Source organism: Dreissena polymorpha, chromosome 1, assembly GCF_020536995.1.
Source record: "Dreissena polymorpha isolate Duluth1 chromosome 1, UMN_Dpol_1.0, whole genome shotgun sequence".
In the NCBI taxonomy this organism is placed as follows: Eukaryota; Metazoa; Mollusca; class Bivalvia; order Myida; family Dreissenidae; genus Dreissena; species Dreissena polymorpha.
The window spans coordinates 122,591,068-122,610,287 of NC_068355.1; the positions used below are offsets into that span (position 1 = coordinate 122,591,068).

Consider the following 19,220-nt stretch of genomic DNA (forward strand, 5'->3'; position numbering starts at 1 on the left):
GTGTACATACTTTTCGGCCACAATAAACCATTCTGTGTGAAGTTTACCTAGTGTTGCACAAATTTACCTTAGCACAAATCAGTTTTATCACTAGAGCTAATGGTGTGGGAGTAGCAGCAGGCTCTGATTAACGGGCAAAGCATTTACAACCATGATTCAACCACCAGAAAACAGATCTTACATTATACAGGTTAATGTACACTGAAGCTTTATTTTGATAAAACTGTTATACATCCTTACATTCTTTTTTAGCGTTTTAAGTGCCCTGGAAGATTTTAGTAAACATTCATACCAGGAACTTTATCATAGAATTCAAAACAAAATTTTTAGAAACTGTCATTAATTATTTTGCTTTGCCAAAATATAACAGAAATGTATCTGTTGTCTTCCTCAATAGCAAGCACTCTAAACTCTTTTGAGGTTGCAGTATAATCATGCCATACTCCAGCTGGGATTTACAAATGGCAGGGCAATCATTTTTCAAAACATCACATAAGCATGCAAACAGTCAAATTATCCTATTTTCCATATGACCTATTTACACTTAAGCATGTGCAATACATGTATATATTACATGTTTTTCAATTAAACCATTCTTTCTTTAATTGTTCAAAATACTTCAACTGTAAAAAATTTAACCTTCAACAAAATTTCCTATATAATTATGTGCTCAGATCAAATAAGGCTGAATGGGTCAAGATCACATCGGGTACTACTTCCCGGTACCCCGGGTACTTTAAAGTACACTTCACTGTACACCGATTTTCAAATGATACTTTTGGGTTACCCGGTATACTTACAGATACCCCATCTTTCCTAATAAGAGGGCCTGAAAGGCCCAAAGTCACTCACCTCAGATAACAAGATATTATTGGGACATATCTTCTGACCAAGTTTCATGAAGATCAAACAAGAAATATCTTTAAACAAGAGCACCGCCTTGCGGGTGCAGACCGCTCATCTATTTTCTTTTTAAAGGTGAAGGGACTCTCATTTTCAATCACAAAGGAGGGAGGAGTGGAGTGAAGAGGGGTGTATAGTGTGGGGTTGTGGACATTTATTACATTATCTTCCAAAAAAGCGAAAAAAAAAAAAAAAAAAAAAAAAATCGGGGGGGGGGGGGGGGGGTATAGTGTGAGGGTGTGGTGATAATTTGTGAGATGATCTTAAAAAAAAAAAAAAAAAAAAAAAAAAAAAATCAAAAAAAAAATTTGGGGGGGGGGGGTGGGGGGGTGGGGTGGGGGTATAGTGTGAGGGTGTGGTGGTCATTTGTGAGATGATCTTATAAAAAAAAAAAAAAAAAAAAATTAGGGGGGGGGGGGAGGGGGGGAGGGGGGGGAGGGCACGGGGGATGGTTTGGGTGAAGTCTATTGTGGTATGTCAGGTAAGAGTAGTTTCATCAAAGTATCAATCAAATCTAATCATAAATAAAGAAGTTATGGCAATTTTAGCAAAATTTAATAATTTGACCTTGAGAGTCAAGGTCATTCAAAGGTCAAAGTAAAATTCAAGTTGCCAGGTACAGTAACCTCATGATAGCATGTAAGTATTTGAAGTTTGAAAGCAATAGCCTTGATACTTCGAGTGGATCGAAACACAAAATTTAACCATATATTAAAAGTTACTAAGTCAAAAAAGGGCCATAATTCCGTAACAATGACAACCAGAGTTATGCAACTTGTCCTTTTACTGTACCCTTATGATAGTTTGTGAGTGTTCCAAGTATGAAAGCAATATCTATGATACTTTAGGGGTAAAGTGACCAAAACATAAATCTTAACCAAATTTTCAATTTTCTAAGTATAAAGGGCCCATAATTCCGTCCAAATGCCAGTCAGAGTTACATAACTTTGCCTGCACCGTCCCCTTATGATAGTTCATAAATCTTGCAAGTATGAAAGCAATAGCTTTGATACTGTAGGAATAAAGTGGACCTAAACACAAAACTTAATCAAATTTTCAATTTTCTAAGTATAAAAAGGGCACATAATTCTGTCAAAATGCCAGTCAGAGTTACATTACTTTGCCTGCACAGTCCCCTTATGATAGTTAGTAAGTGTTGCAAGTATGAAAGCAATAGCTTTGATGCTTAAGGAATAAAATGGACCTAAACACAAAACTTAACCAAAATTGTCAATTTTCTAAGTATAAAAAGGGCACATAATTCTGTCAAAATGCATGCCAGAGTTATCTAACTTTGCCTGCCCAGTCCCCTCATGATAGTAAGTAAGTGTACCAAGTTTGAATGCAATAGCATTGATACTTACTGAGAAAAGTGGAACTAAACGCAAAACTTAACCAAAATTTGCAATTTTTTAAGTACAAAAAGGGCACATAATTCTGTCAAAATGCACGCCAGAGTTATCTAACTTTGCCTGCCTAGTCCCCTCATGATAGTAAGTAAGTGTACCAAGTTTGAATGCAATAGCATTGATACTTTCTGAGAAAAGTGGACCTAAACGCAAAACTTAACCGGACGCCGACGCCAACGCCAACGCCAACGCCAACGCCAACGCCAACGCCGACGCCAAGGTGATGACAATAGCTCATAATTTTTTTTCAAAAAATAGATGAGCTAAAAAGATATACGGCGTTGATTGTGGTTGGAGTTTATGGAAGGTAAAGATTTAAATGAATGAGATCAAGGATAGCTAATATCTTTTTCTGTGCAGTTTTTAGCTGCATCAAACGCAGTACGGGATGTTACGCGGAGTTTTCGCGGCTTATTTTACATTATTACATATTGCTGGTCATAAACCTTTAGATACAAAAAAGAAAACCAAAGTCAACCGGCCACACGCGAAGTCTCCGTACATATTTTAAATATGTATACGCGCGTTCTTCGAACAAACCTGTTTGAGTGGTTTATCGGGAATTGCTACGTGTATTTGATTCGATTATTAACAGTATCGAGAATCATCGCGCTCATACTTAATACATTAGTCAATATGCTGCAATAATACATTAGTAAATATGATGGAATAATTCTTGTTAATTAATTAAAAATAATATCATGGTATTGTTGAAAACACATTAAGAATCTATTATTGACATGCCATAAAATAATATCGCTGGATATCTTCATTTCACATCTTTCTGGTGGTAAAGAAAATTCCGGTTCACCTAGTTCACGCTATAGCGTCTTTATTATATAACTATTATATAACTGACCGCGAACTCCGAACAGCACAGAAGGTCTGACCTGTATATAAACTCTGACATTCAAACACACTAACCGCGAACTGACCCCTTATACCTCGCGGGTTGAAATGCAACACATTAAAGTGAGGCATCGCTTCCACTGCTCTTTATACTTTTACATATAACATGTTGACAGGAATATGGAAGTCAGTACTAAATATGAGAACATGGCCTTTAAGTACACAACGTTCTCGCGCTGAAAATCCTCTGAAAATAAAAGATGTACGCGCAAACTGTATTGATGTCGAAATTGGGTGTAAAACTGTTCTATCTATAAAGCCTTTTTATTAGAGATAAAACTGTTTCATGCTGAACACGCAGTAAAACAGTGTTACAAAGACGCGGACATGTTTCCAATGTTCTAGTGGTATTATCAAATCAGCCAATGCAGTCAATGAAGTGTATTCATCTGTACTTGGCCGCGGGAAGTTTTATTTGAATTCTATTGGACGCTAACAAAGGTCAGGCTAAGGTGAAAAGCTGGCGTATACAGCTGACGCCGAAAAATAAACCTCTAGAGTGTTAACAAGGTTTTACTATAGCCATATAAGGAAAAATGCCCCGCCCCCTAGCAGCCATGTTTTTCAACCAACCGGCATCATTTTTTAACACTTCCAAGATATTATTGGGATGAATCTTCTGACCAAGTTTCATGAAGATCAGACAGTAAATGTGGCCTCTAGAGTGTTAACAAGTTTTTACTATAGCCATATAAGGAAAAATGCCCCGCCCCTTGGAAGCCATGTTTTTCAAGCAAACATAATTATTTTCGAACTCATCCAAGATATCATTGAGACCAATCTTCTGACCAAATTTCATGAAGATTGGACAATAAATGTGGCCTCTAGAGTGTTAACAAGGTTTTACTAAAGCCATATATAGCCATATAAGGAAAAATGCCCCGCCCCTGGTGGCCATGTTTTTAAAGCAACAAAAACCATTTTCGAACTCATCAAAGATATCATTGGGACAAATCTTCAGACCAAGTTTCATGATGATTGGAAAATAAATGTGACCTCTAGTGTTAACAAGGTCATACATTTCAATATAATTTAAAATAAAAGTTAAGAAGAACATGTTTCGAAAAATGCGAAATAAGCCACATATATAATTCTGAAATCGAAAATGTCTGTACAGTCAAATTCGCCAGAATGTATATCATGCAAGTACGATGTGAATCTTAATTCATAAGACACACAAACACTAACTCCGATCCTAATAAAAAGACAAATTCTTCGGTTATTGTAGGAAAATACGTACGAAATATCTTTTCGTCACCATCGGCTTGGGGCGCTAATTTGTCTTTGCTGCATTTTATGAAATTCATCTTCAATGCCTTGCCTTTTTTGTGTTATTGTTACATGTTTTTATCAATATATTACAATTAAACACATATAAAAATCGTATAGTCTCGCTTTAATCGTTTTACAAAAGAATGCCATATTGAACAGAATCATCAAACGATAAAAAAACATATTCAAAAGTTTGCTATCTTCCATCATTTATAATTAAGTTCACTTAATCTTCTTGTGCTGAAAAAAATATTTTAAAAGGGAGACAACTCTGTCATTTCAACATAATTTTTCAAAAGCCATTTTGCAGTTTCTTCCCTTAACATGAAAAACTAGAGTGTTCACAAGCTGTTTTTACTATATAAATATAAGGAAAATGACCCCCCCCCCAGTGGCCATGCTTTTTACCGATCCGAACCATTTTCGTACTCAACCGTCATATCCAGAAAACACATGTTCTGACCAAATTTCATGAAGATTGGACCAAAAATGTGACTTCTAGAGTGTTCACATGTTTTCACAATATACATATAGAGAAAACTGCCCCACCCCTGGCGGCCATGTTTTTTCACCAATCTGGACCATTTTTCGAACTTGTCCAAGATATCAATGAAACCAATGTTGTGACCAAGTTTCATGATGATTGGGCAAAAATTGTGACTTCTCGAGTGTTCACAAGGTTTCTCTATAGCCATATAAGGAAAACTGCCCCGCCCCCTGGCGGCCATGTTTTTCAACGAACCGGAAACATTTTTAACTCAACCAACATATTATTGAGACAAACATTTTGACAAAGTTACATGAAGATTGGGCATTAAATGTGACTTCTACAGAGTTCACAAGGTTTTTCTTTTTTTTGACCCAGCATGACCCAGTTTCGAACTAAGTTTAGGTATCAATGGGACAAATGTTCTGACCAAGTTTCATGAAGATCGGACAATAAATGTGGCCTCTAGAGTGTTCACAAGGCAAATGTTGACGGCGGGCGACGCACGACAGACAAAAGGCGATCACAAAAGCTCTCCATGAGCACGTTGTGCTCAGGTGAGCTTATAAAAACATCATTCCCAAAAATTGTTGTACCCAATTTTTTTCGTACCCACTTTTTTGTTCGTACCCAAATTTTTTTCGGACCCACATTTTTTTTTACCCACATTTTTATTCGTACCCAAGTTTTTTTGGGGCATAATTTTTTCCTACCCAAAATTTTTGCACTTATTTTTTTTTGTACCCAATTTTTTTTGGGCATATTCTTTTTTACCCAAAAATTTCGTACCCAATTATTATTCCCGTACCCAATTTTATTTTTGTACCCAATTTTTTTGTTGGCATAATTTGTTCGTACCCAAAATTTTCTTAACCAAATTTCTCCTTGTACCCAAAATTTTCGTACCCACATTTTTTTCGTACTCAAAATTTTCGCACCCACATTTTTCACATAATGGGTACCAACAAAAATATGGGTACAACAATTTTGGGTAGGCAAGAAAATGCGGGTACAAAATTTTGGGTACAAAATAAATTTGGGTATGACAATTTTGGGTACAAAAGAATTATGCCAAACAAAATTTTGTATGAAATTTCTTTTTGGGGTACGAACAAAAAAATTGGGTACAAATTTTTTTTTGGTACGATAATAAAAATTGGGTACAAAAAAAAATTGATACGAAAAAAAATTGGGTACGAAAAAGTTAGGGTACAATTTATTTTATTAGGAAAGATGGGGTACCTTTAAGTATACCGCGGCACCCAAAAGTATCATTTAACAAGATGGCCAAGATGGCCCTAGTTTGCATCCCTTTTAGGAAAATGCGCCCCCCCCCCTCCCCCTGGCAGCCATGTTTTTGCAACGGACCGGAAACATTTTCGAAATCAACTCTCATATCTAAACAAGAGCTGTCAGAGGACAGCACGCTCGACTATTCGAGTGCTTGACAGTATAACGTAAGCCATCATGGAGAGGGGGGGGGGTATAATGTGGGTGTGTGATCATTTAATAGATGATCTTTCAAAAATTTGGGGGGGGGGGGGGTTCTGTGGGGGGGGGGGGGGCGTGGGGGATGGTTTGGGTGGAGTGCATTGTGGTATGTCAGGTAAGTGTTGTTTTGTCAAATGTTAACATAGATTTACAGTAAAACTGCGATAATTCAAGGAAGCACGGGACTGACCTCGATGCTCGAGTTATCGCAGGTTTTGAGTAATCCATGGTATTATTTGTTTTCATTGTCTCGGTTGATGATACTTAACTCTGACCGCAAACATTTTATTTACATGTAAGACGGTGCTAGAGAAAGAAAATTCTTTGTAAAAATCGCTTAAGATTACAGTATAATAAACTAAACAATAAGGATGATCGTAAATTCATTTAATTTAATCAACATACATACAAAACACATTATATAGTAAACAAGGGACAAAATTGTCACAAAACCAGGTTTTCATTGTGAAAAAAAATCTGATAAAGGGAGACAACTCAAACTGAACTTTTGAAATGAACAAACAAAATTAACCCCCTTTGTAAGTTTGTTTTAAAATAAATCTATTTTTAGTCGTGGCGACCTTGACATTGAAGATATTGACGTGATTCTTTCGTGTGACACACAGTCCCATGATGGTGAACAAATGTGCCAAATGATTTTAAAATCTCATAATGAATGACATAGTTATAGCCCAGACAAGCTCATTTATGGCTATTTTTTTGCCTTTGAACTCAAAGTGTGACCTTGACCTTGGAGATATTGACGTAATTTTTTCGCGCAACACACTGTCTAATGATGGTTAACAAATGTGCCAAATGATTTTAAAATCTCACAATGAAGGACAAAGTTATGGCCCGGACAAGCTTGTTCCGCCCGCCCGCCAGCCCGCCCGCCAGCCCACCCGCATTCGCCAATCTAATAACCAGTTTTTTCCTTCGGAAAACCTGGTTAAAAATATTCAATCAATATTCAATGTACATGTAGCATATTTAAAATAGAACACAAGGTACGTACATGCACATGAAAAATTATCTGGTACGTTATGTTTTATACCATACATTTTATCATAATTATCGATTGCTTGTAATTATTTAATTATCATTAAAACTGTGTAGCTTTGATATGCATCTCAAAGGATGACAATTTGCAGTGTTTCTCAAACTGCGACTAACTTCACACCTAATTGAGCGTCTTTTGTCTGCTTAATTGCGCTGTTTTCACAACTCGAATATTTTTAGCAATATGTCAAGGGACACAGGAAATATTCGGGGTAGTACGCAAACTTTAACATAGATTTATCAATAATATACATATTCTTAGTATAAAAGGGGCCATAAATCTGTCAAAATGCTTGATACAGTTGTCTGCTCTTGTTTATAGGTAGGGGTCATGATGGTTAACAAGTATGCAAAATATAAAAGCAATATGTCAAGGGACATTGAAAATATTTGGGGTAGTACGCAAACTTAAACATTTGCACGCAAACGGACATGGGAACGGATATGGCAACGGCAACGCCGACGCCGAGGTGAGTACCGTATACGTGCGCTTATAAGACGCATTTTTAAGACTTAATTTAATAAGTTACAGTTGGGGTCGCGTCTTATAAGCGAGATACTGGTGAAAATAAACATTTTTTTTCAAAATATCGAGTTTACTGGGCTTATGCTAGCCAAGTTGGACACTTGTCAGTTGTTTTGAATCATCGCGGCAGCTATTTGCATTTTCTCTAAAGTCTGTATTGGCCCGTACTTTGTATCGGAACGCTATGTTCAGTTACCGATTTATTTGTAATAAAATGTATTGTTACTGATTTTGTTGTCTATTATTTTTAATTTGAATTTTGTTATTTTTGGGGCGTAAGACGTTATATTGTCCGTGATTATTCTTGAAAAGTTTTTATCACCTGATTGTCTGCGCGCGACGTCGTTAAATGCCATATAAATTGGCCATTATAGTATACGTGTGTAAGCGGAACACGATGCCAACATGCTTAAAACAACAGCAAAATCAATTCTCAGTTTGAAACTGTCAATTGTTTAATAAACACGCTGCCGATTACAAATGCTATTTGACAAATTTGTATCACCTGATCGTCTTTGTTCCACGTCGTTAATTTTCAATTGAGACATAATTGGCAATTAGGGTATCCTCTGAAATAAGTTACCAGTTTGCAACTGTCAATGTTAAATAAACACGTTTATTCAGACGACCCACTAATGCCGATGACACATTATTTATTAGGGGCCAACAACGACGGGAGCAAAGAGCGACCGCATGCAATTATCCGCATATGGCTTTCTTCTTGACACGTGATTTCGATCTGCGCTTCGGAGTCTATCACTTTATCACGCGATTGGCTAATTTATGAAAGTAGGCGTTACCTATTGCTGATAGACAATGGGCGTAAAATTTGCATAATCTAGGTAATAAAACTAAACGCTTTCAAAATATCTGCCTATTAGATTTCAATACCTGTCAAACAATACAATTAAGATTACTGACACGATCAATTTTGCTTGTGCATTGATATTACGAACATAATATGTTTGCAATTGATTAAATACGCAATTGTTAGAAATTTTGTTAATTTGATAATTATTTTTATTGCATGAATAATACTTGAAAATAAATTAAAACCCACTAATATATCATAAAATAAACAACTATTATTTACTTTGTTGTTTGATTATTTATTTTTCAGACTTGCGTGAATTACTAATTGTATGCAGCGCGAGTTTGAAAAATTCTCAATGTTTTACTAATTGATAATTTTAACATTCTGCCATTTTTCAGCCATTTTCCGGCCGATGAATACGGCAAAATTTGACCGCGTCTTACACGCGGGTCAGTCTCAAATCCACCCATTATAAAGTCCGAAGTCGGGGTGCGTCTTATAAGCGAGGGCGTCTTATAAGCGCACGTATACGGTAGGATAGCTCCACTATATATATTTCATATATAATAGTCAAGCTAAAAACAAATGTTCTGACCAAATTTTATAAAAATTGGGCCAAAAATGTGACTTCTAGAGTGTTCACATGTTTTCACTATATACATATAGAGTAAACTGCCCTGCCCACTGGCGGCCATGTTTTTTTCACAAATCTGGACCATTTTCAAACATATCAATAAACCCAATGTTTTGACCAAGTTTCATGATGATTGGGCAAAGAAATGTGACTTCTTGACTGTTCACAAGCCTTTTTTATTATATAAATATAAGGAAAACTGCCCCGCTCCCCTGGCAGCCATGTTTTTTAAACAGACCTGAACCATTTTCGAACTTAACTCACGTATCTAGGAAACAAATGTTCTGACCAAATTTCATGAAGATTGGACCAAAAATGTGACTTCTAGAGTGTTCACATGTTTTCACTATATACATATAGAGAAAACTGCCCCTGCCGTCCGAGATATAAATAAAACCAATGTTTTGACCAAGTTTCATGATGATTGGGCAAAAATTGTGACTTCTAGAGTGTTAACAAGGTTTTTCTTTTTTATGACCTAGTGACCTAGTTTTTTATTCAGAATGACCCAGTTTCGAACTTGATCGAGGTATTATTGGGACAAATCTTCTGACCAAGTTTCATGAAGATCAGACAAGAAATGTGGCCTTTAGCGTGTTTACAAGGTTTCTCTATAGCCAAATAAGGAAAACTTCCCCGCCCACTGGCGGCCATGTTTTTCAATGGACTTTTGAACTCAACCAACTTATCATTTTGACAAAGTTACATGAAGATTGGGCATGAAATGTGACTTCTACAGTGTTTACAAGTTCTTTTTGAACTATTGACCTAGTTTTTGACCCAGCATGACATAGTTTCGAACTCAATCGAGGCATCATTGGGACAAATCTTCTGACCTAGTTTCATGAAGATCGGACAATAAATATGGCCTCTAGAGTGTTTACAAGGTTTCTCCACAGCCATATAAGGAAAACTGCCCCACACACTGGCGGTCATGTTTTTCAACAGACGGGACCTACTTTTGAAATCAACCAACATATCATTAAGACAAACATTTTCACAAAATTACATGTAGATTGGGCATGAAATGTATCTTCTACAGTGTTTACAAGGTTTTTCTCTTTTTGACCTAGTGACCTATTTTTTGACCCAGCATGACCCAGTTTCAAACTCCATCGAGGTATCATTGGGACAAATCTTCTGACCAAGTTTCATGAAGATCGGACAAAAAATGTGGCCTCTAGAGTGTTTACAAACCAAATGTGGACGACGGACGGACAGACGGACTGACGGAAGACGGACAAAGACCGATCCCAAAAGCTCACCTGAGCAATCAGGTGAGCTAAAAATCGGTGTACGGTGAAGTATATTCCAGAGTACCCGGGGTATGGGAAAGTAGTACCCGTGGGGAACTTGACCCATTAGCTCAAATAAGGGCATGGTTGGGGTCTAGGAGGGCCCACTTGGAACTTGGGGCGACAGGGTGCTGCACCCCTCTGTTAACCCTTTCAAACTTGGAAGCAAAGTGAAAATGGCATAAAACAGCATGAAACCAGAACAGCCTGCAAATAATTGCAGTCTGTTCAGGTTTATTCTGTTTGCTGCTCATAAATATCTTAGGGTTGGATATGAAGCCTTTGATTAAGAAAGGACTTTATTTAATTTGATTTTCTAAAGGACTTCAAATGTGTCAAAGAGCGTTTCTGAGTGGAAAGGGTTAAGGCCCAGCTTGAGCACTGATTATGGATATTTTGGTGCCTTTCCATCTAGAGGGAAAAGTTCAAAAATTGTGTTTAACCTTATACAATCCTTTCAATTTTATTTTGATGATTTGTAAACTTGGCAATGTGTGTCGTGGTGACTCATATTTCTACTGATATCAACAAAACAATGCTGTTTGTGAGGAAAGTAACGTAAAGTAAGTAAGTACATAAAGGACTCTTAAGCAAACGGATATTACCAATAACATTACTAAGTAATGACATCCTGTTAAGTCTATAAATGAATCCTCCTAATGAAACCTAAAAGTGTTTAAAGACATTGTGAATACCGATAAGTATAATTTTAATATATGTGAAGCCTTAAAGTATAATAAAAATAATAACCAAATAGCATCGTGAATTAAATTTAAATTTGACAAGGGGAATTATCTTTTTAAATTTTATCTTTGATGATAAAATGCCCAGGCATAACATTAAATCATATAAGATCATCATTTTGCAATTTATAATGTTGTTTGTTGAAAAGTATAGCACTCATGGCAAAGATCGTTGGCCTGACGGATATTGCCAACAAACATTTTTGAGGGAGACAGTGAAATGCAAGATCATTCTACTTAATTTCCGGTAATAAATGCTTCCAAAGATTTGAATTTAAAACAGGCCTTTTAATGTTTTCTCTTTGTCTGGTCTGTAAATTGTTAAGTTAGGCCAGAGTTTTATTGTTTTCTGTTTAACGGGATTTTTTTTTTTGAATGTTTGAGTAGGAGGAGGGAAAAAAATAACAATAAAAACTCATAAAAATTTCGTAGGAAAAAAAACATTAAATAAAGCATAATAAAAAAAAATATTTTTTATTTTTGGAAGTTACTAAAAACTGTAAAAATAACTACCTGTAAACGTGCCTGGTATTGCCAGACAGTGTCCAGTCAGTATAAAGTATGAGGGGTCTCAAAAAAGTTTAAAAACATGAAAAGAAGTTATATGTTTAAGCAAACTTTTGAGGACACACAAACTGTTGAAAAAGCAGATGGTGTCGATCACAACAGCATACCATGAGCATTCCTGCTCAGGTGAGCTAATAGTAAGAACAATTACAGCTAATTAACAGTTTTACAGTGGTCGGCCTAGGGTCAAATTTTAGGGAGAAGTGACTTCTGTCTTGACTGGCATTTTTTAGGGAGAAGTCAGGAGAAATAATGACAAGTCTTGTTTTTTTTGTTTTTTTTCTTGTAGTTATTTGCATTAGTGTTTACCCTTTTAAATTACTGAATACAAGATGTGCATTATGAATCCTGCTTATTCAATTCTCTTTATAGTTAATTAGATCAACAATCAAGTATACAGAAAACAACACAATAAACAACCCTCTTACGGCATTCAAGTGTGCATGAAAGTGCTTAATATAAATTGTATTTACATACACTACCCATCCACCCAACAATTAAAAAAAGTTTTTTTTTTGGGGGGGGGCGGGGTATTTTGGTATTATACATAAATATTTAATATTTATTTCGTCTTCTAAATAAAACATTAGAATTACCCTTTACTCAAATTCCAGTAGAAACAACAATAAAAACATTTACATACACAAGTCTTCGACAATCACAACAGTGTTACCAAATGACGTCAATTAAACCAATCCCTCAAAAAGCAAGCTGTCAATGCTGTCTGTAGACATCAAAGGTCTTTGATATTGGGGCCGATTTCTAGGAGTTAAAACTGTAAACTTGTAACACCTCAGCAGGTGGCAAATGGCCAAAAGGCATTGATCAATACTTCATTACCGGAAGCATGCAGTACTGTCAGATACAGCATTAATACATTAGCTCCATAGAAGATGCAATGTGTGAAAACTATCGGAGATTTAACTTTTATTTGATTATTTGTATTTATTTTTATCGAGTGTGAGAGAATAAATTGTGTTTGCTGGAATTTAAATGGGAGGTTGCTTTACAGGTATTGTTTGTTTATGGATTTACTTGAAAATTAGGGCGAAATGAATTTCATGCGATAAACAAACAACATGATGTAACACCAACCTTTTTTTCAGATGTGTTCTATATTCTTACATACTTTTTCGCCGATAAAATGTTAAGACTTCCGGGTGTAAAACAGCCAAGGCTAAAATACACCATTAACTTTTTTTAGAAGAACCCTTTTTGTTGGATGCGGAGGAAAAAATAAAAATAAAAATATTTTTTTCCATTTAATTTTTATTTCACTTTTCGGAAAATACGGCGCTCCCATTAAACAGAAGATAAAAACCTCTGGCCTTAGGTCTTTATATATATACGACTATTCGTTGGAAAAGTATTTTTGTCTAAAAACAAACAGCCATTTTTGAAATTTTTCCACATATTGTGTTATCATTCTAATAAATACTTCACATTAAACAAATAAGTTGGTTAAAGACTCCAAGTACAGTTATATATGTACAGCTTATTTCAATAAGGCTCAATGCAAACCTTCTTTTGTTCATTGTTTGTCTAACTCCATATCACCCTTACTAATGAGCAAATTACAAGTCAGATTTGTATATCCTAATCCATGTAGTAAGTACCCGATAATGAGCCTTAAAGGATTAGCTCATTGCTCTAGTACATACAGACCCATTCAGAAATGTGTAAACAGTCAAGATTAATGTTAAATGTTATGCTTGCAGCTACCTGTGGATTGCTTCCTACTGTTTTGGTCTAGCCAGTGGAGACTGGTCTTTTGCACTTTTGCACTTGAATGACGCACAGCTAGCTGATAAACAATCCCCACAGATTCTCAAAAGAATCGAATATTGTTCAAAGATAAAACACTTTAAATTGATAAATAACAAGCAAATTCGTTGAAATGATATCCCCGCCAAATAAACGTTGTTTATGGATCGGTGCAAATCCCTTGATATACAGTATACAATGTACATCATATATAACATGTTATCATTAAGTTTGAGGTAATAATTAATAGGTAATAATTAAGCGAGGGAAATTGCTTTTATTAATTGGAACTATCCTCAGTGATATATACACACCCATGAAGTTTCTTGTTGAAATCTTGTAGCTTATCTGAGATATTATAGCCTTGAAAAGTTACATCATAAAAAACTAACAAAGGGCAATAACTCTTGATTAAGAAAGCACAGGGTTATGGTTCTTGTGCATGGCACTTCTTCCCATTTGTGTCTACACACCCATGAAGTTTCATGTTGAAATGTTGTATCATATCTGAGATATAGCCCTAAAAAGTTCAATCATGCAAAAACAACAAAGGGCATTTACTCCTATTTAAGAAAGCAAAGGATTATGGTTCTTAAGCATGTCATTTCTCCTCATTATTATCAATACATACATGAAGTTTCATCTCGAAATATTGCATGGTATCTGAGATATGGCCCTGAAAAAATTCATCATACAAACAAACTAAGGGCACTAACTCTTATTTAAGAAAGTGTAGGGTTATGGTTCTTGTGCATTCTCCTCATTGATATCTATACACCTTTAAATTCATGTTGATACCATATAGTTTCTGAGATTTAGCCCTTAAAGATTTTGTGACACACAGAAGGACAGCCCAATTCTACATCCCTTCGCCTTTGGTGCGGGATGATATTGATAATTACTTTTTAATAATAAATTGATGATTTCAAAATATGGAATTTGCTGCTTCAGTATACTATCAAATAAAAAAAATCAAAGACATTTTTTTAAATTATTAATCTGACTAGTTTAGATTGTTCTATTTTTAGTTTCATAACCAACATGTTAAAAGTATATTAACAGTGCACTCATGTGTTTGTGTGTACATGCACTTATCATCTATCACATTACCACATTTCAGTAATACTACACACACACTTATGCAGTCACATATTTATAATATTTCAATGCTTAGGCTCCTGCTTCAAGAGACATCTCAAGTGCAACATACAGCATGTAAATAGCTACCATAAGATCATGTTAATAATTATGTTAATGTTAACAAATATGTTGATTTTATCATTCAAACTTTATAGATTAACATCTAACAAGACAGTATTTATAATAATTACATGCATATACATAATTATATTTATAGTTAAGAAAACTTCTTCCTAATACAAGCTTTTTTATCAGTTTTGATATTTTTTAGACTACCTTCTTGCTGTGATTTTGTATTGGTTTTTGTTCCAATTTGAATAAATACTATTGCAGTACGACACCATTGCAAAATCATTTTTTTTATTCATCTGCTTGAATGGTCATTTTGGGCTTGTAACAACTACTTAAAAGTACCCTAGGTGCTCTTAAGTATACCACAGAAGTCAGGTTTTTTTTCCCTTCTTTGTGACCAGCCGAAAAACAGCCCTTTCCCTTCGGATTTTTGTTTTCCCTCAGCAGGTAAATTTTCCCCCATATTTCATTCCCCCCCCCCCCCCCCCCCCCCCCAATTTTTTTTTTTAAACTTTAAATACATAAGTTAACCTGATCCAGTGTAGAAAATAGAACATATTGCATAATTAAATTATCTCTTGCCTTGAATTTGTTTTTAAAAAAGCAAAATATGTTAAATTGATTATTTAAGACTTTCCTTATTTTCCCAAAAATCTGACGTTTCACATGATTTTCCCCCCAAAATCCAGCATTTCGCCCTTTCCCCAAAATCAGATAAAAATCCCTGGCAGTGTTTTTTTCATTCAACCTTTGTTAATATAAAATTGATAACACTTCTTAATTTTGACGCATTTTTAGCAAAACAACAACAACACTATAATTTCCCAATTTTAGTCAAAACACACAAATTTTCCCAATTCAAGGGACCGGGCCCCATTCCAAAACGAGGAGAAAAAAACACTGCATAAATGTACCCCATGTACTTAAAATATACTTAAAGTACCCTGCGTGCCCAATATTAGACTGTACCCCAAGTTTTATTCCCACCTAAAATGCTATGTTGTAAACATTAAAACATAACAAACAAAAAAATTCTTTGAACTAAAGCTGCCTCAATTTGCTTTTTAAGTATGAGTTTCAATAATATTGAGGCCATTTAACACAATATTGATTAAAAAACATTATGATTATTTTTTCAAGCTGACAATGACCAATTTACATTACTATGCCACTGTTCTTTAAAGTTTATTTCCTGTACCTGATGTAAGTTGTAGTATATTACTAAAGAAAACCTGTGGTACTTATAAGCACACATCAAGCCAACAATGACCAATCTAGCAAAATTTATGTATATTGTATTTTAAGAATAAATGAAAAAAGGCTACAAAAAAAATTAAAGCATCTATTCAGTTTTTACAATAATAAGTTCATGCAATCACTCTATAATACTACTAGACAGACAAAACATTGAAGTATGATTAATATTGATAAATGACCAGACATGTATATGTTACCAGTGTTGCAAATTAGCAACTGTCGGGCCAGCAGCATCATAACAAGATAGTGTGTGTGTGCTTAACAATGGGGCACTAAACACTCAGTTAAGGTAGCGCACCTCTAATGATTTCCCGCGATTTCTTCGAAGGTTGAAGAGCCTACTATTAGGTGCCGTAGCCTAGTGGTTAAGGCGATAGACTAGAAATCTTTTGGGATATTCCCGCGCAGGTTCGAATACTGCTGACGACGTTTACTTTTTTGCGACGCGTTTTATTTATTTTCTAATGTAATTTGATTTAATATGCCATATAAGCTGTATTTATTGTTAAATATGTTGCAATTTTTATGCACATTCTTCAATTATTAAAATTAAAACAACGTTATGGCGAAATTGGGTGATTTACTGTTGAAAATAAGAACCATGCATGTTGCATTTTTATTTTTATTTCAAAAAGTAAACGGTAAATCTGTCTATTTCTTGGTATTTTTGCTGTATATAGTGTTTCTATAAAAACTAAGTTTAAAATATGACTTAAATGATACTATTTTGAATTTTATGACACTTTGTTTTTAACCGACCCAATTTTTACTTGGCTGAAATCACTTACATTTCATGGCGCTCTTTAATAGATAAAAATTTGTAAAAAATAAATGTCTGTAAAAGAATACTTATTTCATCTTGTTTAAACTTTAAACACCTTTACAGCATCTGTACACACCAACTGCATGCCCATATTTGGAAATTTGAATGAATTATGGAACTTTTATATACCCCAGGGGTGAAAATAAATTGGACAAAAGCCGAGGGTGGGGGTGGTTTTGAAAAAATCAGTATATTTTTTTTTAAAGCATGGAAAGCCTACCTACAAATTTGCATGTAGTTCAGTGAAATGATGCTGATTAAGAAAATAATTACTTAGATTATATTTGGATATGTGTCCATATGAGGTGCGCTACCTTAAACGGCGAATCAAAGAATGCCAAGATGTGTGAAAACATTTAGATGATGTCTGAAAAAAAAGAAAATAATGTAGTTGTGTAACAAGGTTTATGTTCGAGACATATACAGGTAATTGCTCTATTATTAGTATGTGTTGCTTGCATGTCATCCATCTGTTTGTTATTTTTACATACATATAAGTTTAGTTCTTTATAGTTTACTTGGCGTTAATAAACGAAGTTGCCAGAAAAAGTAAAAAGCAAACCCGCTCCACATAATTACCGTTCTGTTTACTTAAATTAATTGACAGCTAACTGTACCCCACCCACAGTCAACACATATTTAGATTACAAATTAAACATTGCGATACCTGTTGTGCAACTGGTTCCAAAATGCTCTCAATCGTTTTGGTGTGAAACACCGGCATGTTTAGGTCCTTTGGTAATCTAAATCCGTTTCTTTACATGTATAATTACACTTAAATACAAAGGTATCACATCTAATTACACTACCGACTTCCGACCAATTAACCATTCGGAGCTAGCAACTCAGGTACACGATGTATTCGAACAGAAGGCTGGTTTATTTTTAGAAAGTGAAACAGCTAAATAAAAAGAATGTGGTTTTGCGACGTTCCTTTACCAAAAACCAAACAAAATATATAGATAATAAACAAAGTTCATACATTAATGATGTCGGAATGAACAAAGATTCTGTTATCATAAATGAGGAATTCGATACGCAACTTTCCGGAAATTACCATTTATGGTGAAGGGGTTGTTCCGGTTCATTGGGTTTCAGCTCATTCAGAAGCGCTCACAATTTGAGAGCGTTTTGCTAATGCTCTTTAAAAGCTCATAAACCTTCAAAATCAACGAAAATTTTGAACAGTATTTCGAAAAGTAAAGTTAACATGTAAACAATCAATGTTGCTTATAGCAATAGCCAAAATTCCAACGCTAAATGTAGTCTGGTAACAAATTAACAAGATATGCTCATTTTTGCGGGAAACAAAAAAATAGTGTTCGTTTGTCGTATGAATAGATATCGTTGCGGGAAATTAAAATGTATAAATTGTGCCACACAAAAAAGCATTTTGTAACTCGTTAAAGGTATGCTACCATACCATACATCTAGCGTTGAAATGTTGGCTATTGCAGATTTTTTTTTATAGATTAACTTTATTTAACGAAATATTGTGCTAACAATTCGTTGACTTTGAGTATTTATGATACTTAAAATCATAAATTAAATTTAAAAATTAGGACAGTTTCAACGTTTGAGTCAGATGCTTGAAGATTTGATTTCAACTGCAACTAATTCTTTGAAAATAACTGTATGTGAAATCGTTAGACCCGGCCAATTATAATGCGATAAATGAATTAACTGTATTAAATGTCCATTTTCACAGATTTTGACATGTATTTAAGTGTGTCAGTATGTGCTTTAAAATGATTAATGTAAACATTGGAACTAAATGCTCCAGGTCCATTCAAAAACAAGATTCGTTGATTTATGGATGTTTTTTTTAGTGCAATGCATTCTTCCGGCTGTCCGCGGTCGTTTACGCCAGCTACCAATTGCATTATTTTAATGTAGCAACAGCGTATGAAGCTCGAGAGTTTGGCGGTGACGTTAATTAAAGGAATCTTTTCACGGTTTGGTTAATCGACAAAATTGAAAAAAGTTGTTTAAGATTCGAAAATTTTCGTTTTAGTTATGATATTTGTGAGGAAACAGTATTACTGAGCATTTACC

General features: G+C 34.8%; 1 protein-coding gene across 5 annotated transcripts in view; it reads right to left on the reverse strand.

Annotated features, from left to right (window-relative positions):
• The window catches only part of LOC127847506 (vinculin-like), a 95,513-nt gene extending 77,358 nt beyond the window's left edge, over window positions 1–18,155 (reverse strand). For 3 of the 5 annotated variants that reach the window (XM_052379520.1, XM_052379536.1, XM_052379516.1), the window contains exon 1: window positions 17,833–18,154. In XM_052379520.1, coding sequence (XP_052235480.1) covers window positions 17,833–17,889 — 57 coding nt within the window. In that variant the 5' untranslated portion in view covers window positions 17,890–18,154. Of the gene's footprint in view, window positions 1–17,832 lie in introns of all 5 variants that reach the window. The other 2 variants (XM_052379527.1, XM_052379542.1) reach the window with 2 other exon arrangements.
• Window positions 18,156–19,220: the final 1,065 nt, after the last annotated feature.